This window comes from Phocoena phocoena, chromosome 16, assembly GCF_963924675.1.
Source record: "Phocoena phocoena chromosome 16, mPhoPho1.1, whole genome shotgun sequence".
Classification (NCBI taxonomy): domain Eukaryota; kingdom Metazoa; phylum Chordata; class Mammalia; order Artiodactyla; family Phocoenidae; genus Phocoena; species Phocoena phocoena.
The window spans coordinates 75,870,427-75,897,033 of NC_089234.1; the positions used below are offsets into that span (position 1 = coordinate 75,870,427).

General features: G+C 37.5%; 1 protein-coding gene across 1 annotated transcript in view; it reads right to left on the minus strand.

Moving 5' to 3' along the window:
* The window catches only part of RYR2 (ryanodine receptor 2), a 515,056-nt gene that overhangs the window by 59,172 nt on the left and 429,277 nt on the right, over nucleotides 1-26,607 (minus strand). Inside the window, exons 82-88 of the mRNA XM_065893933.1 lie at nucleotides 24,901-25,000; nucleotides 23,547-23,626; nucleotides 19,182-19,258; nucleotides 18,314-18,387; nucleotides 7,994-8,074; nucleotides 6,724-6,812; nucleotides 5,183-5,311 (exon numbers count right to left, since the gene is read on the minus strand). Of these exons, the coding sequence (XP_065750005.1) occupies nucleotides 5,183-5,311; nucleotides 6,724-6,812; nucleotides 7,994-8,074; nucleotides 18,314-18,387; nucleotides 19,182-19,258; nucleotides 23,547-23,626; nucleotides 24,901-25,000 (630 nt within the window). The remainder of the gene's footprint in view (nucleotides 1-5,182; nucleotides 5,312-6,723; nucleotides 6,813-7,993; nucleotides 8,075-18,313; nucleotides 18,388-19,181; nucleotides 19,259-23,546; nucleotides 23,627-24,900; nucleotides 25,001-26,607) is intronic.

Below are 26,607 nucleotides of genomic sequence, written 5' to 3' on the forward strand. Positions count from 1 at the left end.
TATGTCATAGACTGTTCTGCCTGTGTTTTCCTCTCAGAGTTTGATAGTTTCTGGCCTTACATTTAGGTCTTTAATCCATTTTGAGCTTATTTTTGTGTATGGTGTTAGGGAGTGTTCTAATAAAGACTATTAGAAGAGACAAAGAAGGACACTACATAATGATCAAGGGGTCAATCCAAGAAGAAGATATAACAATTGTAAATATTTATGCACCCAACACAGGAGCACCTCAATACGTAAGGCAAATAGTAACAGCCATAAAAGGGGAAATCGACAGTAACACATTCATAGTAGGGGACTTTAACACTCCACGTTCACCAAAGGACAGATCATCCAAAATGAAAATAAATAAGGAAACACAAGCTTTAAATGATACATTAAACAAGATGGACTTAATTGATATTTATAGGACATTCCATCCAAAAACAACAGAATACACATTTTTCTCTAGTGCTCATGGAACATTCTCCAGGATAGATCATATCTTGGGTCACAAATCAAGCCTTGGTAAATTTAAGAAAACTGAAATTGTATCAAGTATCTTTTCCGACCACAACGCTAAGAGACTAGATATCAATTACAGGAAAAGATCTGTATAAAATACAAACACATGGAGGCTAAACAATACACTATTTAATAACGAAGTGATCACTGAAGAAATCAAAGAGGAAATCAAAAAAATACCTAGAAACAAATGACAATGGAGACACAATGGCCCAAAAACCTATAGGATGCAGCAAAAGCAGTTCTAAGAGGGAAGTTTATAGCAATACAAGCCTACCTTAAGAAACAGGAAACATCTCGAATAAACAACCTAGCCTTACACCTAAAGCAATTAGAGAAAGAAGAACAAAAAAATCCCAAAGTTAGCAGAAGGAAAGAAATCATAAAGATCAGATCAGAAATAAATGAAAAAGAAATTAAGGAAACGAGAGCAAAGATCAATAAAACTAAAAGCTGGTTCTTTGAGAAGATAAACAAAATAGATAAACCACTAGCCAGACTCATCAAGAAAAAAAGGGAGGAGACTCAAATCAATAGAATTAGAAATGAAAAAGGAGAAGTAAGAACTGACACTGCAGAAATAAAAAAGATCATGAGAGATTACTACAAGCAACTCTATGCCAATAAAATGGACAATCTGGAAGAAATGGACAAATTCTTAGAAATGCACAACCTTCCGAGGCTGAACCAGGAAGAAATAGAAAATATGAATAGACCAATCACAAGAACTGAAATTGAGACTGTGATTAAAAACCTTCCAACAAACAGAAGCCCAGGACCAGATGGCTTCACAGGCAAATTCTATCAAACATTTAGAGAAGAGCTAACACCTATCCTTCTCAAACTCTTCCAAAATATAGCAGAGGGAGGAACACTCCCAAGCTCATTCTACAAGGCCACCATCACCCTGATACCAAAACCAGACAAGGATGGCACAAAGAAAGAAAACTACAGGCCGATATCACTGAAGAATATAGATGCAAAAATCCTCAACAAAATACTAGCAAACAGAACCCAACAGCACATTAAAAGGATCATACACCATGATCAAGTGGGGTTGATTCTAGGAATGCAAGGATTCTTCAATATACGCAAATCAATCAATGTGATACACCATATTAACAAATTGAAGAAGAAAAACCATATGGTCATCTCAATAGATGCAGAGAAAGCTTTTGACAAAATTCGACATCCATTTATGATAAAAACCCTCCAGAAAGCAGGCATAGAGGGAACTTTCCTCAACATAATAAAGGCCATATATGACAAACCCACAGCCAACATCGTCCTCAATGGTGAAAAACTGAAACCATTTCCACTAAGATCAGGAACAAGACAAGGTTGCCCACTCTCACCACTCTCATTCAACATAGCTTTGGAAGTTTTAGCCACAGCAATCAGAGAAGAAAAGGAAACAAAAGGAATCCAAATGGGAAAAGAAGAAGTAAAGCTGTCACTGTTTACAGATGACATGATACTATACATAGAGAATCCTAAAGATGCTACCAGAAAACTACTAGAGCTAGTGAATGAATTTGGTAAAGTAGCAGGATACAAAATTAATGCACAGAAATCTCTGGCATTCCTATATACTAATGGTGAAAAATCTGAAAGTGAAATCAAGAAAACACTCCCGTTTACCACTGCAACAAAAAGAATAACATATCTAGGAATAAACCTACCTAAGGAGACAAAAGACCTGTATGCAGAAAATTATAAGACACTGATGAAAGAAATTAAAGATGATACAAATAGATGGAGAGATATACCATGTTCTTGGATTGGAAGAATCAACATTGTGAAAATGACTCTACTACCCAAAGCAATCTACAGATTCAATGCAACCCCTATCAAACTACCACTGGCATTTTTCACAGAACTAGAACAAAAAATTTCACAATCTGTATGGAAACTCAAAAGACTCCAAATAGCCAAAGCAATCTTGAGAACGAAAAACGGAGCTGGAGGAATCAGGCTCCCTGACTTCAGACTATACTACAAAGCTACAGTAATCAAAACAGTATGGTACTGGCACAAAAACAGAATGATAGATCAATGGAACAGCATAGAAAGCCCAGAGATAAACCCACGCACATATGGTCACCTCATCTTTGATAAAGGAGGCAGGAATGTATAGTGGAGAAAGGACAGCCTCTTTAATAAGTTGTGCTGGGAAAACTGGAAAGGTACATGTAAAATATGGGATTAGATCACTCCCTAACACCATACAAAAAAATAAGCTGAAAATGGATTAAAGACCTAAATGTAAGGCCAGAAACTATCAAACTCTGAGAGGAAAACACAGGCAGAACAGTCTATGACATAAATCACAGCAAGATCCTTTTTGACCCACCTCCCAGAGAAATGGAAATAAAAACAAAAATAAACAAATGGGACCTAATGAAACTTCAGAGCTTTTGCACAGCAAAGGAAACCATAAAGAAGACCAAAAGACAACCCTCAGAATGGGAGAAAATATTTGCAAATGAAGCAACTGACAAAGGATTCATCTCCAAAATTTACAAGCAGCTCATGCAGCTCAATAACAAAAAAACAAACAACCCAATCCAAAAATGGGCAGAAGACCTAAATAGACATTTCTCCAAAGAAGATATACAGAATGCCAACAAACACATGAAAGAATGCTCAACAGCATTAATCATTAGAGAAATGCAAAGCAAAACTACAATGAGATATCATGTCACACCAGTCAGAATGGCCATCATCAAAAAATCTAGAAACAATAAATGCTGGAGAGGGTGTGGAGAAAAGGGGACACTCTTGCACTGCTGGTGGGAATGTAAATTGGTATAGCCACTATGGAGAACAGTATGGAGGTTCCTTCAAAAACTACAAATAGAAGTACCATATGACCCAGCAATCCCACTACTGGGCATATACCCTGAGAAAACCATAATTGAAAAAGAGTCATGTACCAAAATGTTCATTGCAGCTCTATTTACAATAGCCAGGAGATGGAAACAACCTAAGTGTCCATCATCGGATGAACGGATAAAGAAGATGTGGCACATATACACAATGGAATATTACTCAGCCATAAAAAGAAACGAAATTGAGCTATTTGTAATGAGGTGGATGGACCTAGAGTCTGTCATACAGAGTGAAGTAAGTCAGATAGAGAAAGACAAATACTGTATGCTAACACATATACATGGAATTTAAGAAAAAAAAAATGTCATGAAGAACCTAGGGGTAAGACAGGAATAAAGACACAGACCTACTAGAGAATGGACTTGAGGATATGGGGAGAGGGAAGGGTAAGCTGTGACAAAGCGGGAGAGTGGCATGGATATATATACACTACCAAACGTAAAATAGATAGCTAGTGGGAAGCAGCCGCATAGCACAGGGAGATCAGCTCGGTGCTTTGTGACCACCTAGAGGGGTGGGATAGGGAGGGTGGGAGGGAGGGAGACGCAAGAGGGAAGATATATGGGAACATATGTATAACTGATTCACTTTGTTATAAAGCAGAAACTAGCACATCATTGTAAAGCCATTATATTGTAATAAAGATGTAAAAAAAAAAAAAAAAAAAGACTAGAAGTCTACCCCAAGAAGAATAGAACGCAAATCAAGGTGAAAAAAAAAAGGTATATTATTCATGGAATTGGGAATTTTACCTATATTATATACATTATCATGTTATATAATTTTATATATACACACACACAGATATGTGTGTAAATATACTCTGGACAAAGAATGTTGCCTGCTGTTTCAGTAAACAAAGGATGTTGCCGCCATCAAGACATCAGCTACTGCAGCTGCCCCCTGACTGTGCACCCTGAGGGGATTCAGGATGGAGAAATGCAGGATACTGGCCCTAGGTGTTTAAGGTTCCCATCAAAGGAATGAGTTCAATGAGCCCAGGTTCTTGCATCATCCCATACATTCCCATACACAGAAAAGCACTCAATTCATTAACTTAAGATGTTTGGTTTTCTTTAATTAACAGTAATCGTTCGACGTTCGGATTCCCTGTTTTTTTTGTTGTTGTTGTTTGTTTGTTTTCGCCAAAAAACCCAATATATCCTATATAGCCTCCCTCACCTTTTCGGAGCAGTCCCTCAAAGCTATCTGAGAGGCTGCATCTCAGGCTTAAGTCCTCAGTAAGTCCTCTAGATAAAACATAGTTCTCAACTCCCAGGCTGCACATTTTTTCTCAGTCAACAATACACACATACATATATTAAAATGAAGTTTTTAAATGCTCTTTTCTTTTTCATAAAGTTTCTATGAAACTTCTTCCTTATTTTCACTGGAATACTATAAAAAGTGGTTTACAACTCTGCCCTCTCTCCTTCACTTCTTCTCTCCCCTCCTTCCTTAAGATTTATTGAGTGCTTAATATATATACCAGACCCTGGAAGTATGACACAGTCAACATCATGGTTCATGTCTTGAAGGAGTTCATGATATCCCAACCTGCCAAGTGGTAAAGCAGGTTCATTCCATATAAATTCACATCTCAAGTGAGTATTTTAAGTGGCCAATTGGCTAAGAATCTATGGAAGGGGTCAGTAAGCATGTGGATGAGAGCAGGAAAATACTTTAGGCATATTGCATTTTTTCCAAGGAATTCAATGCTAACCAGTTGACTCTCTTTTCTCTCTTTCTTTCCTTCTTCAAATAACAGAAATGTTTAAAGGTTTACCTGAATATACTCTGTAAGCGTGTTAAAGACTTGTTTTGCTACTTGAATCGCTTTGGAGAAATTCCTTTGTCCCTGTTCATCAATGACATCTTTCCCAGAGTAATACCAATAGAAGTCACTGATTGATTCCTGGAAAAGAGACATGAGAGGATTAAGGCACCATCTGAAGCTACCAAAGACCTGTCCAGTTCTGGACTCAGTAATAGGAAATCAATTTACATAACAGATTGGAAGCAAACAAAAATATCTGCAAGGTAAGTACTGTTATCAATGATTTTCCTAAACATAAAATGTGGTGACATCCTCCCTAGATATATATAACAACTGGAGGGAAGATTAGAAGTAGAAACCTTAGCTTTTAAAATGACTTTCTGTCTCTGATGACCTCGAACTTCACAAACATAAGGATTCATAACATTAATGCATATTTATCCATAGAGCAGTTAGGTGTTTACTATGTGAGCACAGAAATCAGACAAATCATAGAACAATATTTCTGGGTTCCAGACATTTGGTCTCCTTTTTCTCCAACAAAGCCAATAACATTTCTTTGATGAGAATTCCAGGATGTTCCTGGCTTGTGTAACTGCCCGTGAAGAAACTCGTTGGACTCCTTATAAATACTGACAACAACTGTAAACAAACATCTAAATAAGATCAATCTTTCCAAACAGGATATATTCAACAATAACTTATATTGTGAAGGAACTTTAGTTGCCTAAATGAATAATACCATTTGGGCTACCATTTAGGTTTTGAGACATGATTTTGAAAATCACAAATATATTTTCAGCAATGCTTCTTGATATATTTGCTTCAAAAATGGACTTTTTTCTCATTAAGCTTTAAGTAAGAGTGCTGTGCTTTTACATATGCAAAGATTAAGGGAGAAACAGAGTTTGAATTTGCAGTTTTTAAAAGTACTATACCTGACTTCCTTACAAATAAAGTGAGGGAAAAAAAGTTATATAAAATCTTATTACTTAAGAGGCCTACACCTTCAGATTCGGTTCTAGTAATGTGTAAAACATTACTACACTATCAAGGATACTTTTAAGTGATGACATGTTAAGCTGAATTTTTAAATTAATGCAAATATTTCAAGAGCTGAAAAGAACTAACCTTATGCTGTTAAATTTAAGTGTATGGTAAGTAGTTTGAAAGCCTTTCTTTCCCATTTTTAGTAACGTTCAAAATAACCTTCTCCTATTTATCTATCAACTGTAGAGGAAGGAACAGAGCATGTTCATGCTTTACAAATTGAAAAGGAATTTAAAATGCCATCAAGCTATAAACTGTAGGAAAAAAATATTCCCACTTATAGAAAGAAAATAAGCCAAGTAAGAGCCAGGATCAGAGGCAAAGACAATAGTGGCAGTTTCAACCTAAGACTTGGGGAAAGACTGTGATCAAAGACAAAATGTCTCTACAAATTCTGACCTCATAAATCAAAACACATTTCAACATGTCAGTTTCACAACTCCACCATATCTTGCCAACCAACCAACCCCTTAATTTGTTACTAACGTAAAGCAACGTACCTGAACTCTCAGTAGGTAGTCTACGGTAGAGATGATTATGTTGACAGTCGTATTATTGCCAGTCTGAGTTCTCAGATAATTTTGAAAATCTACATAAGATCAAAAGATGTTATTAAAGCGCATTCAAAAATGTAAAATGAGTTCTTTGAATCACTCCAAAAGCAAATGATGTCTCCAGCAAAATCACCATGGCTACGTACACTGTTGTATCTGATAGTGTTAATATTGAATAATTTATATTTTCCATACAAAGTGAGTACCTCAAAAACAAATCTAGGTGCTTCACAGAATATCAATATTCAAATTTCATCTAAGAGGTTGCTAACACCTGTTTCTTGATTCCTAGCTCTAGGGCTCTGGGCATGTGAATGACTGAAAACAACTTCCATCCTGTAGGACGGAGTAATTAAATGATTTATTCCATAATCCCTTATTCCTTAGTACTGTGTTAAGTGCTGGGGAAGCAAAAATCAAGATCAACTTCCTGCATTCACGGATACACAAGCTTGGTGGAGAACCAGATATATAAACAGTGAATGTAAATACATCATGCAAAGTTACACAATGAAGCAGATTCCCCCAATAAGATAAGTGGTAAAAAAGGAAACAGAGTTACATATGTCTCTATAGCTATCTATCTGATCTACAACTTTCTTCACCTATCAGCTGTCTTCTCTAGCATGAGAACAACTAATAAGAATTAAGTGAGGGACTTCGCTGGTGGCGCAGCGGCTAGGAATCCGCCTGCCAATTCAGGGGACACAGGTTCAAGCCCCGGTCCGGGAAGATCCCACATGCCGCGGAGCAACTAAGCCTGTGCGCCACAACTACTGAGCCCGCGTGCCACAACTACTGAGCCTGTGCGCTAGAGCCCACGAGCCACGACTACTGAAGCCCACGCACCCTAGAGCCTGTGTCCTGCAACAAGAGAAGCCACCACAATGAGACGCCTGTGCACCGCAACAAAGAGTAGCCCCCACTCGCCGCAACCAGAGAAAGCCCGTGCGCGGCAACGAAGACCCAGTGCAGCCAAAAGTAAATAAATTAATTAATTAATTAAAGGAAAAAAAAGAATTAAATGAAAGGGCTAGCAAAGGACTTTGAAAGAGGCAATGCAATACAGAAAATTTCCTAGCGCCTACGCAGCAGGTAATGTTCAAGAACTGTTTCTTGACCCAAGGGAAGAAGCATAACTGGAACCAACAGACTCCTATTATTGCTTCAAAATGCTTATTCCTGGGTACCACCGATGGTCTGGGGTCTCACAAACCTGAGTTGTGTCCCTCACAAAGCAGCTGCAAGAAGCGGAAGAGGTCACAGGTGAATTCGCCATCCTGCAGAACCTTTTCTCCTGCAGGAAGTCCAGAGGAACCCAATGTTATCAACCACCTTAGCCTCGCCCTCCCTTTCTATCCCCACCTCCATCAAACTTGCATGTCGATGTAGCATCGTTCTGAACCCGAAACAGTCACAAATCATAGCCACTTTTCTATCTGAAGCTCATAAGATCATGCGCTTGACAGATAGATGCACTTTTTCTTGGTAAGAAAAGAACACTTGGATCTTAAAAACTCAGATATCTCTCTGTTAAAAGTAGCAGCATGGGTTTGGCAACATTTTAGAAACAACCTGAAGAGATTAGAGACTTAAACTTTTTTTTTCTTTCTTTCTATCTTTCTTTTTTTCCTTTTTGGTAAGATTTGTGTAGGAATGATCTCTGCGTCTCTTAACAAATGTGGAAGTTAAGTCTGCTTTGTTCCCAGAGTCTGACCAAATGATTCAATGCAGAAGTATTCAGTACATACGTAAAACAGGACCAAGAGTTTCTTTTATTCAAATATTAATTAAGGGACTTTTGTGAAAACTCTGGATGACTGGAAAATGTTTTTTAACTCATTTCACTTAACTCTCTCATGAGCTTGTCTAAGTAGAGAGCTCATGGGTTGGAGCATTTCTTCCAGAGGAGGAAGAACTGACAAGCAGACCTAATTCTAAATACCAAACCAAAGGATAAACTTCGCTGGCTCCTGCTAGGAGAGCTAAATCTAACAAAGAAATGTGAAAAGGAGGACATCTCAGTGCCACAGGAGGTGCTCTGCATCATTTCAACACTAACTATACATGTGGGGCAAGGATGAAGCCTCAGAAAAGGGTTCCGATCTTTCATCTACATTTCAATTTAAATGTATCTTGATCACAAGTTACTTTGAAAGCAAAAACACAAAGAAGGAAACAAACAAAGAACAGGCACCACACCAATGAAAGCTGATTTTAAAAGCATAGAGTGTCCGTGAAAAAAACACTGTCAACATTATGAGTGTATGCTCTGGAATCTCAATTTGTTTAGAAAGCAAAATGACCAAAAAAAAAAAAAAAGAAATGTTGTTTGGCAAGTGAATGAATATACTCATGTATTTAAAAAAATAATAATAACTTTTCAGACTGGAAATACTTTGGGCTGAGAAAGAAAACTATGCAATGATCATGTGTTTACTGGAACTAAAATTATGAATGATCATAATGACAGAGTTGATGGACTTACCAGTCTGCAGTCTGTGACTTTCAAAGTGAGAGGCTTCATATAATGGGAGGGTTAGGAAGCAAAACCATTTTGAAAACTAATATAAACATTAAAAAAAGTACATAAAATCACTGTACTGGTTTCCCTGTTGGCCTGCAAGATATTATATTTGGTGACCAAATTAAGATCACCACGTCTACAAATGCGATGTGGCAAGTTTAATGCACATTGTTTTGAATCTCAATACATGGCTGATAAGCCCATTCCTCCATGTTCACGTTCATGACAGGATAGGAAAAAAGGAAACAGCCTAGGCTAATAAGCTAAACTCTTCATTGATTACACCTAGTATCATTTCATGAAGATACTTTAAAATGCTATTTAAATCAAACTGTTATGAGTTAGTCAAACAGACTTATTGACTCCTTGTGAACCCATCTAAAATGTTTTGTTTTGGTTTTTTCGCTTTTCAGAAAATTGAATCAATAAAACCACGGACATACTTCCAATGTTCACATATTCAATGTGGAGTAAGTAACCCTTGGTAGAAAGTGTTCAGAAAAGTTAACACAAATAAATTAACACGTAGTCTACCAGTGTGCTTGAAAACGCTCTGTACGATGCACATTGATTTATAACATAAGGTTTTTTTTCTGTTGGCATGCACAGTATTTTCCGGACTGTATACCGAAACACATACGAGTAACTTCTTACATAGGACACGCTGCATACAGCAGAACAAGAGGGAAGGTCGGGGTGGGGGGGGGGGGGAGGGGCAGGTCAAGACTTCATTTACCATCAGTTGACACCAGGTTATCGTATCCACTAAGGTGCTCTTGCTTAATGAACACATTACTATCTGATTAAAATGCTGCCATTGCCCATGCTGCATGTAGGCAGTGCAGGAACAGAGATGGATGATGGCTTTATGTCTGCAGAAGGTACACGAGCAACAGTCTATTTTGTGATGTAGGCAAAAGAAATTCCATTGTAAGATGGAAACTAAGGTTGATAATAAATAACAAAATGGAGTAAAATGTAGTTGAAAGTGCTCTTACATTTTAAAAATATTATTTGCAATAGCTTCATGATGGCCAAATGTAGATGGTGTGAAGGGCATTCCTTTGGTTTTACTTTTAATTATAAGGGGCTTATAATTTCTAACGCTGTAATAAAGGGAGAGCTATTTCAATACTGTTGTGAGGATGAGTTTGTTCTTTGTGCCTCAGTTTTCTCACCTATAAAATGAATGTAAAGCGTACGCTGTCTACCTCACTGGCTCTGCACAATCTATATGATCATTTTTTATCAATTGTGGAGAGGTTAATATTATTAGTAGCAGCAGTAATGACACTAAATAAGGATGGGAACAACATGCCTACATGATAAATACAGTCATGTGAACATAGGTATTAAATGTGTTTATATTTTCAAAAAGCCACCTTAATTTTAATGGACCAAATATTTTCAAAAATGTAAGTTTTCACCTGGAAATAATATTAGGTACACCTTATCTGTTCAAGCTACCAATAAAAAGTAATTCCTCATTTAGAGATCTAATAAAGTTAACACACCTTTAAAGGCTTTTCTACTCACAATCGGTTTATCCAACTAATAGAAAAGTACACAAGTGTTTAAGTTCAATAAAAACAGTTGTTCTTACTTAGAATTTTTACTTAGAATATCCATGGATATAGCTCAAAGTCTGCAGACTTATCTCCAGGCAAAGCTTGATTTAACTGTTAATAATTAATTATCAATAACTGTTCTAAAATTAATGAAATAAATAAAAAGACTAATATATATATAAACAATTGATTCCAGAAGACTAAGATCCCCATCGCTGTAGGGTCAGCATCTCTAATGATGCAGAGATAAAAGGGTGAGTAGCATGACACTGGCTGCATCAAATAATTCCCTGTAATCTATTGTTAAACAGCTCTCAAGAGCCCCCCATTGCCATGGAGGAAATAATTCTGATTACTTACTAATCTTTAGAGGACTTAAATATTTATTTTGTATATGAAAACACTGAAGGATAAAGGTTAAAAATAGTTTTAAATAGTGAAAAGTCAGGTATTTGATTCCATGTGGGTAGTTTTAATATCATTGCTTAAATAGTCTAAATATGGCTGCTTGAATAATATTACAGCTCCACTAACGAACTCTGAAATGGATTTATGATTAACATTTAGTTAATGACTACGGTGTGCTAGGCATTGTGCTAGATATATTTTCTCATCATTTCATTTCAGGTTTACAAAAATCCTACAAATGAGGTGATACGATCCCATTTTGTGGTTTGGTAAACAACCGAGAAATTAAGTAACTTGACTACTGTCCTACAGCTATTAACAAGTAAAGGACTTGAATTCAGTAAACTTCAGCAAACATTCACAGTCTCCTATATGCTAGGCACCTTGTGAGGTGCTAGGGACAAAAAAGACCAATGGACACAATCCCTAACCTCAAGAAGGTCACAGTCAGGCAATAAACAGGTAATTTCGATATTGTATGGTCCTTCTGGATCCAGTGTGCCATAGTTTCTACACTTCATAGAGCTCACACCAGCAATCAATCTCTGACTGACGATCATTACACTTATTGTACATTATTTAAATTGTGAACTCCTAACTTGTTTTTATGAATTTTAGAACCCAAGGAAAACCATATTCTAGACATGTGGCTTTAGAAAAGTCAATTCACCTTTCTGAGTCTTTGTTTCATCATTTTGATATGGAAATTAACAGTCTCCTGACTTCCTGAATTCATAGGGCTGCTGGGAGAATCAAATTGGTCCAAACAAGTACAGTTGCTTTGAAATATGCAGAACACAGTAGGAATAAATGTGAAGTTTTAATGGCACGCAGTCATTAAAAAACAACCTTTAGATTTCCAAAATATAGAATACTGGTGGGTTGTGAATATGATAAATCATTCATAATTCCATTAAGTACATGTATTTAATCTAAGGTAACAACCTGACACCAGTGTATAAAATGCATTCCTAGATAATACCAATGAACACTGTGTGTGAAAAAAGTTAGGTGTGACCGATGGAAAACAGAATTAAAGTTATAGGTTAGCTGTGGGGGAAGAAATCTTTTGCTTTCAAACATGATTTGCAGATTGTTTCTCTTATAGCCGTCTCTTTTTTTTCTTTCTTTTTTTTACTGAAGTATAGTTGATTTACAATGTTGTATTAATTTCTGTTGTACAGCAAAGAGACTCAGATATATATATATATATATATATATATACATTCTTTTCTGTTATGGTTTATCACAGGGTATTGCATGTAGTTCCCTGTGCTGTACAGTAGGACCTTGTTGTTTATCCATCCTATATCTAATATTCAGCATCTTCTTGTAGCCTTCTCTTAGTGCCTTTCAGTTGTCATTACTCTAACTGAAATCCTTAATGTCCTTCACCCATTCCATCCACCAGCATCCTAACTGATCTCCGTGTCTTCACATGGGACACCCATCTTACACCCTGGTGCTGACAACAGCAGCTATAGGCAATCCAATTATAACACTCTTCCTGACAAACAGACTGACTCCTGTAACAGTAATTATGGAAAGCATACTCTGAAGAATTCCCTGCAATCTACCGTTAAGCAGAGTTCCCCAGCTGCCGTGAAGGAAATGGTGGTGACCACTACCTTTGGAGAGCTCCATGCCTATTTAATACACTAGCATTACTGAGAAAGGAGAGATCTGTGCCTTTTAGGGTGATTAGGTTCTACTGGAAGCACTTTGAACAGTGAATGTAGGAATTTAATTCCAGGCGGATCATCACACAAAACATCATGTAGCACTTAAGTGTTATTTCTTTAATGGCTCTCCAGGGTCTCAGAAAGAAAGTACAAATGCCTGGGAAGAGCAAAGAAGGTCCTTCAGCGCCTCTCACAAACGATCTTTCCATCTTCTAGGGGGTTCATTTCTCTTCAACCGCACCAGGTTGGTTACTGTCCTCTGATATGTTTTGTACCTTAAACTTTGCATACGCTGATGCTAATTCCTTCCACTGGAATGCCTTTCTTTGCCTTCCTTATCTACCAGATAAACTTCTACTTCAGGCTACATGTTATGTCTATGGTGACACTTCCCCATCGCTGGCAAAGTATCAACTCAGTTCTCTCTTACACAGAGGGCACTGTTCTGAAGTTGCTCGTTTACAAGTCTGTCTACACAATACTGCACTCCTATAGAACGCCAGTGCCTAGGACAGTGTCTAGCACGTAATAGCCACTCAAATTTAAATGACTGCTTCAAAGTTTAAAAACTGCAAGGATGTTAAAAAACAATCTATTTAGTGCCATGAACTACAGGCTTTTTCTTGAAGAGAAAGTTTACCCACAGGAACTGCAAGAAATATAGTCAGAACCCAGATGTTAGCACTGGATTATACCTGGGAAAGTACTTTGAAAATCTGGGGCAGGAGAAAGCCAAAAAATAATTAAGCACTAAAAACACTAACGAAAAATTAGGGTAGCCAATATTTAAAGATTGCTTTAATTATCCCTTTCATTAATTAATTAAAAGGAATCCTTTTATCTTCAACTTCACATAAACTTCATGAGGTCACTATAAATATATCGGCAAGAACCTCAATGCAACACGTTATCAGTTACAGGTGGAAATTTGAGAAGCTTAATTTGTATTAATGTTTTATATAACAGTTTAGAAAATCAAACAATTTCTGAGGAATCAGATCAGCTTCGCAATTTCATCTTGCTTACGAAGTCAAGGATCCCTGCAAAATGATCAAAAATCAAATGCAGTAGCTTCGACTATATTCCAAGAAGACGTTTGAAAGAAGGAAAATTGCACTTTCAAGCTCATCATGAATTACTAATGAGGTTAAACGGTACTGAGGAAAAACAAATTAGAAATCCAAGGATGGAATGAAATTTCAAAGATTTATATAGGTTTTTGGTTTTGAACTTCACTCTATGTTAAAAGAAAACACATAGGACTAAAAAATATACAGAGAGGACAACACTGAGCACGTGACAACCCTAAACACATTTGCTTAAGAACCTTTTTAAAAAAACAAAAACAAAAACAAGGGGGAGGTCCAGGCTTTTGTAGAAATGGGGGAAATTTAGTAAGGTGGGATAGGGCTACAGGACAGTAACAGTGTAGAGAAAAGAATATAAACAATTAGTCTGAGATCCAGATACAGTGGTCCTTCTGTATCTGCAGATACAGAGGTATGACCTTGCTATGCCACTTTATATCAGGGACTTGAGCACCTGTGGATTATGATATCTGCTGGGGGAGGGGGGAGGAAGGGGAGGGTCCTGGAACCAACCCCTCATGGATACAGAGGGACAGCTGTATACAAAGCTTAAAGAAGCACATATTCCCCTAATGGTATCTCAACACCAGATGAAGAATGTCATGTGTAACCATAAAAAGCTTAAAAGTGGGCTTCCCTGGTGGCGCAGTGGTTGAGAGTCCGCCTGCCGATGCAGGGGACACGGGTTCGTGCCCCGGTCCGGGAAGATCCCGCATGCCGCGGAGCGGCTGGGCCCGTGAGCCATGGCCGCTGGGCCTGTGTGTCCGGAGCCTGTGCTCTGCAGCGGGAGAGGCCACAACAGTGAGAGGCCCGCGTACAGCAAAAAAAAAAAAAAAAAGCTTAAAAGTGATATTAAAACTTCAACGGTGGATGCAAAAATCGGCAATAGATGGGTGTCTTTGAAAGGAGACATTACATTAAGGGACCAACAATTCTACCTCAGCCAACATGCTGGACACAAAATAAGCCCCCCAAAGACTACTGAAGGATGGGGGGGGGAAGGGAGTAGGCATGTGGAATGGGCAAATTAAAGACAGGAAGAATGCCTGCATTTCAGCCTTGACCCTGCCACTTCGCTGTGTGACCCTGGACAAGCCGTGTTATCTTTCTCTCCCTCACTCTCCTTATTTATAAAATAGGAAAAATACCTCATGGGAAAGTTGTGGGTATGAAAACGTTCATGTATTCAAGTTATACATTTTCCATGGCAATATAATTTATGGTCATTTTATCATCATCGGGAAGAGATTGAGCTTAATAAAGATAATTGGTTAGGATGGAGATTTAGATCTATCAGATTATCTCCTCAGTCCTGAGCCTATACTGCCCAAGCCTTAAGCTTTGAAACAAGGATATCACTAACAGATTTAGACTTTTCAGCCTTTTCTGTTTTTCAACAGGGATGCCCAATGTCCTTTCTCCTTTGAGAGTACAAACTTTTCTTAATAGTTGCAGAAGCTTAAAAGAATGGTCGTGTAACAGAAATTTCAAAAGTATGCCAAAAGATAGAGTCAGTATAGGTGTTCTCAATCTGGGAAATAGTGTACCATTCATTACAGCAAATGAGTGGTCACTGCATATTCTCCTAAAAGATACTTTGGTGAAGGCAACAGTGCGTATTCAGAAAGCACAACTTAATCTCTGACATACTAGGTACCATTCAAAAAATCTCATCCCTTCTTTATGACCATCGTATGTCATGTCTTTTAGGGACTACTTTGCAACACCAATGCCATCTTTGTTATTATCCTAGCTTGAAGAGTGAACATTTGCTACTGTTTCTAGAGTTCTTTAGATTCGGTCTCAAGAATGAAAATCTGTTTTTATGGTAGAAGGTTTTTAATGTGTGATATTTTCAAAGAATAGAGAAAAACTCTACAGATCTCTCAATACTTGGAAGGGAAGTAGCAGAGCCCAATGGCTAAGATGAGACTCAGCCATTCATAGCACACACTGGATCGGCACTGATTTTCCCGTGCACCACTTGGTGCAGCCATAAAGCCACAGTATGTCCAAGACAGAAATGCCACAGGGAGACTACTGCACACATTCATTCATTTACACAACAGCAGCAAACACTGGGTCCACCAGAACTTCTGTTAAATGAAAGAACAGAACCAAACAAATCTAAAACCATCATTTAAATGCTTGTTGCCCCTTCAGGTCTAATATGTTAATAACTGCACATCCTCATAGGATGAGAAAAAAAAAAAAAAAAGGAAAGCTTGATATATAAGTTTTAAAAGGAAAAGGATGCATAATGATGGGAAGTAAACAATCTACTTGTTAAAAGGGTCTATAAAAGGAAAAAATGCACAAAAACTGTCACTATCAAGACTGTACACAAAGCTAACAACAAATAAAGGAGCAAATGAGGAAAAGGCAGTTCATTTTTAATAATTACCACGCTCATGAGTGATGACTGAGGAAGGGAGAATAGTACATTGACGGTAGTCGAAAGAAAAGGAAGTGGGGAAAAAGAAAGAAGTTGAGAGTTTGTTTTTGCTTTGCTGTTTGTAAGGAAATAAAATAGAAAACGTGTTAATCAATTTGGGCAATTATTTTTGTGTGTGTCTTTAAAAAGAGTAAACTAATCAAACCAACCTCATATTGAGAGACAGAGCTAATTCTCACATTAGGATGGTCCCTCTCATCACTTATTTCTGATTTGGGACTCACAAATGTTACTCTCATCTATATCTGGTTGACAGTGGCTAGGAGGCCCAGTAAAATAAACCTGGGTGGTCACTATTTCTTTGATGTAAAGAGTGATTCAGAATGATGAATGGAATTGTGTTCAGAGCCTCTGGTACATTAGCTAAAAACTGCAGGGGAAAATGAAATTGATTTCTAATTCCATGACAGGGAAGTCAGACTTTGGATAGAGAACTGACTCATTTTTAGGCACTTTCCAGCTGGAAAATGCCCAGGACTTCTGTGAGACATTAAGAGGCATGCAGTTAATGGGAGCTGGGATTTGTCATGGCTCTGAGTTCTCCAGATGGGCCCCTCAAGGCCAGGTGTTGTTAACTGTCGACACAAAGGTTAGTAATGAAGACATTTGGCTTGATGTCCATTTTCAAAAAACCTAAGTAAGTTCAGAATTCTGCTGGTGATTTTTCTTGAAGGTAGCTAACCCAATTAAATAACCGCGTGACAAATACTTGATTACTGAACCTATACGTTCAAATGCCAAGCAGAAAATAAAATTACACAGGTGATATATACAGAAGCAGCAGTGTTAGCATATGTATAAATGATAATCTTTAAAATACCAGAAGAAAAATGCAGCTAATCTTTTTCCTATTGTGAGAACAAAAATATACAGAGATAATTAGAGAGATTAGTTAATTCTAAAATATTTCAGAAAGGCAAGCAGACAACAAATGGCAGAGGGGAGAAAATTTATTTTTTGCAATAAGATTGGTTTTATAGAAGACCCAATGTTCCAAAACTAATACATTGATAAGATGACAACTCCAAACCAGACCAAACAAACAAAAACAGATAAACACACAGGGCCTTACTCAAACTAAATTAATTTAAAAATCAAACACAAAAGAATAAAAACAAATCAAAACCAAAAATAGTGAAGATACTTTCTTCTTAATAAATACCAAAACGAATGTGCAACAATAGTTATTTCTGCTTTAAATGCACCGTGTGCTAAATTTTCTAGTTCATACATCTATTTATAGAGAGAAAAGCTCTAAGAATCGGCGAGTCATTATTTTCATGCACATGTAAATTAAGTGATCAGAAGTATTTAAACACAAAAATTACTCTTTATTTCATTAAACAATTTGGACTTGCAAAGACATATATGAGATAGAAGGATAACTGGGCTAAAAGGGAGGAGACAGTGAGACTAGTGGTGGATTGAAGGATCTGAAAGCGTCACTATCGTAAGGAGATAGAAGAATTTGAAAGCCTGACAGTTTGCTAAAGTGGCCAAAGAAAGTCAAACATCTTCTAATGTGGCTCATCCATGTGGTTTAGAATTTTATAGATACTTCTCTAATAAGGGATATTTATTTACTACCCAACTAGGGGAAAGACCACTGACAGTAGATCTGGAATAAAAAGGAATCAATGACCAACATGGAAGATTGGGTTTTGGGTGTGACCTGCATGGGTGTCTAACTATGAACGTTTAAATGAGTCACATAAGCATTGTGTCTATTTAAAGATAACCTCGTATCTCTCTGTAATTTCCGGGAAGAAGTGGGGACACGTGATGCTTTTAATTTAAGTGATCAATACCTGATCCTTCCTCGGTCACCATCCCAAGTCCTTCAGCTTTGTTTTGGCGCTCAAATGCGTTTAGGTCAAGGACACTGCAATAACAGGGAGGAAAACATTTAGAGGCCTAACAGAACATTTTCTTTCTTCAGGCGAGCAAATGTCTAAAAACTGGGTATCGTGAAACGTGAACCAAAAATGTTATCAGATACTGAAAACATACACTGACTCAATGCCTACCAACCATATTTTCCTAGTACCAGACTAGTTTCTCTCCAGGGTCCACACTGAAATGATCCATGTGAAAGTCAAGCATATGGCATTGATGGGTTTCAACTTTGGGAGAACGTTACAAAGTTAGCAGACATACTGCAATATAATTAGAATGATCACGTTTTTCCAGTTGGAATAATAACATTAAGTATGTGGCAGGCTCCTTAGTCAAACGCTGTCTGAATGATTTCAAAGACTGTAAAAAACAGAAAATGATGAACATGATCATGGTTAAGGCTCCTTCATTTAGGGCAGATGAGAAGTGGTCTAACGGCTCCCAGATAAAATGAAAAAGGATTTTGTTTTCTGTCTTTTAAAAATCATACACTACTCATTTCCAAGTAAGCAGAATACACATTAATTCTCCAAGGTTCCTATTTAAGCACGGGGTAGACTATTTCAAGACATTAGTAACGTGGAACAATTAGTAATTAAAACATTACTAACACCTAACAGCAAGATAGAACATAAGACACTTCCACACTTTTGTCCCACTTAAAAGTGTGTTTAATCATTAAAAATACTCCTCTGTATAAGTGCTGTCAGTAATGTAAAACAAGTACTTTAAAAGGTACAACCATTGAGTGGAACCAAAGCAAGAAAAGCATGTGCTTACCTGCATGACTGCATCAGGCCAGCAAGGCTCTGAAAGAAGCCCACATCCTTTTTCTCCTTGAGATAGTCAAGCATTTTCTACAGTAGATAGATAAACCACATGGTCACTGAACACAAATCTCGTTTTTTGTTAAATAAGAAACAACAAAAACATCCTTTGATTCTGAAATAAAGATAAAAAATATCCAGTGCGTACAAACATGACGAACGTCACCTTGACCACGAAATAGTGCATGTCACAGCAAGAGACTTGCACATTTCTAAGTGCAGCAGGACACACACATGGCTTGGAACAAGGGAGCTGCTTTACAAAACACCATAGGCAGCATAAATATCAGGGGGAAATAATACTCTTAATTCTCTTCACGTCACTCTATAAGTATCTGGAGATTCAGATACTTAGTTCAAGTTTACCGGGAAGAAGGCCCACCTGTATGTTATTCACAGATTTCATTACAAAAGGGACTTCCTTAAACAGCATTCCAATCCGAGAGCTCTGATTACCATATGCTAATGTTACAGACAGAAATTCAGTTTCCATTACCATGGTCTCTAAACCCAAGGACTGGTGGGAATCATGTGACTATTAATTTTTCTCCCCTTCTCTCAGAATGATGTCCAGATTCTGTGGTCAACATTTTGGTTAAACATAAATGTAAAAAGTGCTAAAGCAATGCATGGCTCCCACTTGTTAGTATGTTGTTACATGCCATGATGAAACAGCTACTTTGAATGTAGATACAGTGTGCTGGAGGTTTCAAATAAGAAGTACTATTTGCAGGGCAGGAATAGAGAGGAAGACGTAGAGAATGGACATGTGGACACGAGGCGGGGCGGGGCGGGAGGGAGAACCGGGAGATTGGGATTGACGTACGAGCACTGCCATGTGTAAAATGGATAGCTGGTGGAAACCTGCTGTATAGCACCGGGAGCTCAGCTCGGTGTGACCTAGGGGGTGGGACGGGGGGTGGGGAGGTCCAAGAGGGAGGGGATATATGTATACATATAGTTGATTCATTTCATTGTACAGCAGAAACTAACACAACATTGTAAAGCAACTATACCCCAATTTAAAAAAAAGTACATACAAGATGATAAGATGACAGAGGCACACCAAAGGTTTTAAGAAAATAAAGATACTGCTCTTCTCTGAGTCTTAAATAGAAGGGATTAATTCCTACTATCAGAGCTATCTAGATAGGGCTCAGCCAAGCAGTCAAAATATTGGTAGTACTCTTTTTCCAGAAATCAGAGAGTTAAAGGTAATATAAAACTAAATATGTGAAGGCTGTACACACATACACAGTGTATATATATTTGTGTGTGTGTGTATATATATACACACATATATGCATACACCTACACATGCACAGATACACACAGACACACAAAAACGCACAGCCATTTTGGGGTGGGTGTGTGACGACTTATTGGTCTAATAAAACATGAAGCGCTTATTAATCATGGGCCTTTTAAAACAAAATGAATGTGGGTTACAGGGTCAAAGGGGAGTGGTGGAATATATATCTGAAGGTTTAAAGAAAAAAGAAAAGATCTGTACAGACGATGAGCACATTTATTACATGGTCTCTCAACGTTCCTTTTGTCTCCATGGATTTCTGAATATATATACTATACAATTAAGGTCTTTTGAAGCAATGCATAAGTCAAGGGAAATTATTTATTTATAAGTATTGTGGCGAGATTAGGTTGGGTTTTTTTATTTTTCCTTTTTTTAAAAAAGTCATGTAGTCATTTACTATGGAAATCAAAAAAGAAAATCTGTAAATTGGATGGGAGAAAATTCACCTTTATTTTTACTAACTTCTAACTGAAATTTAGCATTCCTTTCAACCAGTAATCTAAGCAACAGACACTAAGAGGATTAGTAGTAGCTACGATTTTGTCACCAATAAAGATTTCAGGTATTTTCATATCACATTACAGCTGTTGTAGATATTTAAAAATATTTAGACACGTCTTTTCTTCTCAATAATTATTAGACCAAGTACTAGATCTTTTATTTAATGAGTTCATAAAGAAACATATTACTTTATCGAAAACCTATTTTATAATATTTTGATAAACACATTTCAATATACTTGGTTTCCTTTTCAATCTATGTAATTTTAATTTGTGCACTTATAAACATTACACCGAGAGGAGGCCAGAGATTTCAACGAACTGTCAGAGGCAATAAAAAGCTAACAACCCTTGCTTAGGTTATGTCTACGTTCTCTTCCAGTACTAACATGTAACGATTATATTTACAGAAAAAAATATACAATTTTATGGGGCTTCCCTGGTGGCGCAGTGGTTGAGAGTCCGCCTGCTGATGCAGGGAACACAGGTTCGTGCCCCGGTCCGGGAAGATCCCACGTGCCGCGGAGCGGCTGGGCCCGTGAGACGTGGCCACTGAGGCTGCGCGTCCAGAGCCTGTGCTCCGCAACAATTTTACTAACCCAAAAGAAACCTTCAAATTTTCTCTGCTTTTCTTTTCTTAGACTCAAAGGTTTCTAGGAGCCTATTCCTAGCTTTGTGCCACTGTAGTGGTTCTGAGGTTCACAGCAACTTGAAGTCAAACATTCTAAAGTTCTCATTTGCCTTCCTTTCCTTCAATGAGGGTAGCCCTTTACCTGCCTGACTAAAACTTACCCAAGAAAGAAACAGTTATTAGTTCCCTGTTCAACCGTGCTTTCTCATACAGAAGCCAAGATACAAAAATAAGAGACATTATAGTTTTAGAATAACACAATCTGATGCTTATATTATGTTGTGCTCTGTTGTTCTTCAATGAGCATAAGAATTTTTTCTGAGCTCAGAGCCACACTGTTGGCCATGTGAATGTTATCCCCAGAGGTATGCAGTACACACCTGTGAGTCTTTTTTTAAGCCACTCAAATACTCTTTTTTTCTTTAGTGAAGTATAGTTGCTTTACAATGTTGTGTTAATTTCTGCTATACAGCAAAGAGACTCAGTATATATATACTTTTTTCATATTCTTTTCCATTATCACAGGATACTGAATATAGTTCCCCGTGCTGTACAGTAGGACCTTGTTGCTTATCCATCTATAGATAATAGTTTGCAACTGCTAACCCCAAACTCCCAGTTCTTCCCTTCCCCACCCACCCCTTCCCCCTTGGCAACCACAAGTCTGTTCTCCATGTCTGTGAGTCTGTTTCTATTTCATAGATAGGTTCATTTGTGTCCTATTTTAGATTCCAAATATAAGTGATACCATATGGTATTTGTCTTTCTCTTTCTGACTTACTTCACTTAGTATGATAATCTCTAAGCCCATCCATGTTGCTGCAAATGGCATTATTTCATTCCTTTTTATGGCTGAGTAATATTCCACTTTATATATGTGCCACATCTTCGTTACCCATTCATCTGTTGACGGACATTTAGGTTGCTTCCACGTCTTGGCTGTTGTGAATAGTGGTGCTATGAACACAGGGATGCATGTATCTTTTTGAATTATAGTTTTGTCTGGGTATATGCCCCTGGAGTGGGATTGCTGGGTCATATGGTAGTCCTATTTTTAGTTTTCCGAGGAACCTCCATTCTGTTCCCCATAGTGGTTATGCCAACTTACATTCCCACCAACAGTACAGGAGGGTTCCCTTTTCTCCACACCCTCTCCAGCATTTGTGATTTGTAGTAAGTCACTCAAATACTCTTATTCTAACAAACTCAACAGACCTTGACCTTCAGTTGGATATGGAGATTGCATCCTTTGTCAGAACTGGTTGAAGTTAGCAAAATCCCCGTCCAGATAATGTCTAACTTTTAAACAGAACATCACTACAAAACTTGGTTGGGAAGTGATTTTCTCATATCTTAGGAGAACAGAAAGAATTACAACCAGAAAAATTCTTAACGGTGCATTCTGTTTACATATTAACCTAGGAGCCAGCTTTGTACCAAATATACAACAAAATCTTAAGAGTCAATTTTTAGGAGATATAACACTATAAAACATGTTACCAAACTAGGCTCCCTAGGTAAGGGTATTTATTTTTCACTATTAAAACAAACCAGCTGCTTTACGCCAACTTATTCACGTGAAATGCAGCATTGCAAATGATGACACCGTATGACATGACTTCAGACTTCTAAACAGCGTTATTATTTGTTGTGCTACCTAGAAGTGGTGTTTATTGTGCTACCTGGGAGATATTTGGATACTGGGACAAGATGACCATAAAATAAAGGCATACTTTACATAGAAAATGAAAACAAAAAGTACAACTAATGTACAACTAATAGTTCTTTTAGGATGACTAAAACAGTTCAACAGGATGACTATACGGTCTATCTCTTCGAAAAGCACATTATGTGAAAGGCTCAATGACATACCTGCTGTACTGTAGAGTTCCCGCCATTTAAGATAGCAATTCCGAGTTTCAAAGTAGCAGCCACCATGGGTCCAGTTTCACCTTAAAAATACAAAATATTGTGATCCTTCTATCACTTCACCTGCTACATTAACCAATTCTATCTCAAAATGTGCACTTTTAAAGTCATTATTCACCTCCTACAAACCTATGTCATGGTGGAGAGGGACAGACTGACTCATATAACAACAACAACAAAAAAATTAAAAGAGTCATAATGCATATTTTGCCATCAATGTTTTTACTAAGTTCTGTGTAATACGTCTATGATTGAAACTATATGAGAACACGGAGAAAACGAACAGGAAGAAACAATTGATTTTGAAATACTGACACCTAAAATTATTAAAATTCAAAACAAATCATGTGTATTAAAATAACACTGAAATGAATATGAGCTACTTAAAATATTCTCCCTCCTCCCTCAAGAACAGTATGTTTGAACAACTTTTAAAATCTCCATTTCATCACTTTTATCTTAATATGTTTATAGCCTTGCTTTATTAGGGTGACTAGTCACAATTTTAAGTTATTTGAATAATAATAACAAAATTTCAAATCCAACCAATTGTCTATAATTTAGCATATTATGTTTTATTTTTACATTAGTCGCCTCCACTTATCTTAGAAATGAAATAATCCCTATATTTGGAGAGGGGTGCTTAATAACCACCATTACTTTTTCATTCCATTAAAATTACAGTAACTAGTTTTCACAAAGAAGGTATTACCAATGTAAGAAAAATCAGCTTGCACTGGCTGGCTACTGAAAAATGCAACAGTACTTGAATTACTAAAAATGACTCACTTAAAAAAATCTAAACATTTATATCAAGGGCCCCGAGGGCCGAGTCCAGCTTGGCACCTGTTTTTGTAAATAAAGTTTTATTGGAACATGGCCACACCATTTATTCACGTATTGTCTCTAGCTACTTTCATGCCACTCTGGCGGAGCTGAAGAGATGCCACAGAGGCCCCAATGGCTCACAAAGCCGAACATATTTACTATCTGGCCTCTATCAGAAAACATTTGCCCACCTCTGACTCACATAATCAGTTTGTTAGAGTTGTGTCCCAATATAATTTCCAAAACTTAACGAACAGAAATAGAAAATCTTTTAGTAAGATTCTGATTAAAAAAGAAAAATCAACATTGAACTTTGTGAGAGAGGTGGCATTTGTCAAGTCACCTGACCTAGTCGTGAACAAGAAATTCAGGGACTAAATAAATCGTTAGACTTTACGTAAGAGCGCTCCTAGGAGTAAAGGGGAAATCTACAGAATCGGCCCTTCCGAGGTAGAGCCAAGAGCCTCACCTTTGCTGGCACTGATGGTCTGCAGCACCATCTCAGCTGCATCACGGTCGTGGAGCCTGGCTTGTTGGTACAGAAGCTTTTGCTTTTCCATTTCTTTTTCCTGAACACAAATCCCAACCATTTATGTTGCAGCTATCACTAAGCAGAGCAGCTTTCTATAAACCACATTTTCAGTCATCTCTTCACGTATGGGCTCTATGACAACATTATGGACCATTTCAACACCAACAATGTTATCCAACAGATGTTAACATAGTCAACTCTTGGTTTTTCCCTTTATATTTCTTGTGATAGACTTTTGGTACTGACTTATCAGGTTGAATTTTCTCAATTGTCATGACTGGATTAGTCCAAAGCCTGTATCATGCTTTTGAAGTACTGCACTTCATCACTGACACTTGCACTTTCTGAATGATACATTTGTGCATCAGTTTGTCACGTGTTTAATCATCTCCCAAGTCATGGTCGTAACTTGATACTGCTCAGCAAATGGCTCGAGTTGTAAGTCATCACTGAATGACAGAAAAACATTAACTGAGGACGTGTTGGAGTTTAAGCAAAACTGAAAGCTGATATGGATAAAAAGGTAGGCTTCAACTAAGTAGTGGACATATGATAACAGATCTCCCCAGTCCCCTCCCAAAGAATAAAAGAAGCAATGTGCCTTTATATTTTGTATTCTCTGGTGGTAACAAACGATACTGCATGGTACTGCTAGAGCAATGGCTAGAGTTTGTTCTTTTCCACTTAAACTACCACTGAACACATACGGAAGGAAATCAAAATAAAATATAAAGGCACAGCAAGTTCAAGACTGGTAGGACCATTCACTTGAGCTATCCAGTTCGCTGGAGAATTGAGACGGAACCAAGCAGTATAAGTTGCAGAATGAAAGTTGCATAGAGCACTATGACAGCGCGTCCATCAAATGGCGTGGTAGAGAAGCTTAGTCAATGGGACATGAAACAGTCAATTAGTATCATGTCCATAAACACAACGGCCAAAACATATATGACCTAAGAGCAGGAAGAGCTGCAGCAGAGGTAGCCAGAGTGACAGCTTTGCTGCCATAAACTTTCCATCCAAAGTACGGAAAATAGACACTGGAAGATGGAAGAGGTTTAAAAAATGAAGGCTTGCTAGTTACAGAATATGAAAAAGAACATAAACTAAAAGGAGGGGGTAAAAGAAATGGGCTCAAACAAATGAAAAAAGAAACCTTTAAATCAAAAGCAACCAACACAGACATTTATGCTGTTACCAGAGAGTTCTCGCCGAGGCTGGCAAATTTGTCTCTTAAATCTTTGATAATATCGTGCTGCGAAAACAAAATTGATCAGGGTTTTTTTTCACACTATAGTTAGAGCTCCTGTGGTTAAATTTTTATTTTTTCTTAAATTATGTGATAGGCCTAAATGGAAGCAGAAAAAAAGAAAAAAAAAAAAAAAGGCAGCTTTGCTTTATATGTAGCCATGCTAACATCTAAAAGGTTTGCCTTCATGTTTAAACCTCTTCCTGTGAAGTCAAAAACAAAACGAAAACAAAACCACACAGACACACAAAACTATATTGTCATTACAACAGAGTTTCAGGAAAACTGAAAGAAGACCCTTTCGTCTGCTCTTCAGGTGCTGTTTAAAATTAGTGAGCAACATTTGATTCTTCCTTTTAGACCCAACAATCTTTGACTTTCCTCCCGTTGCCAGA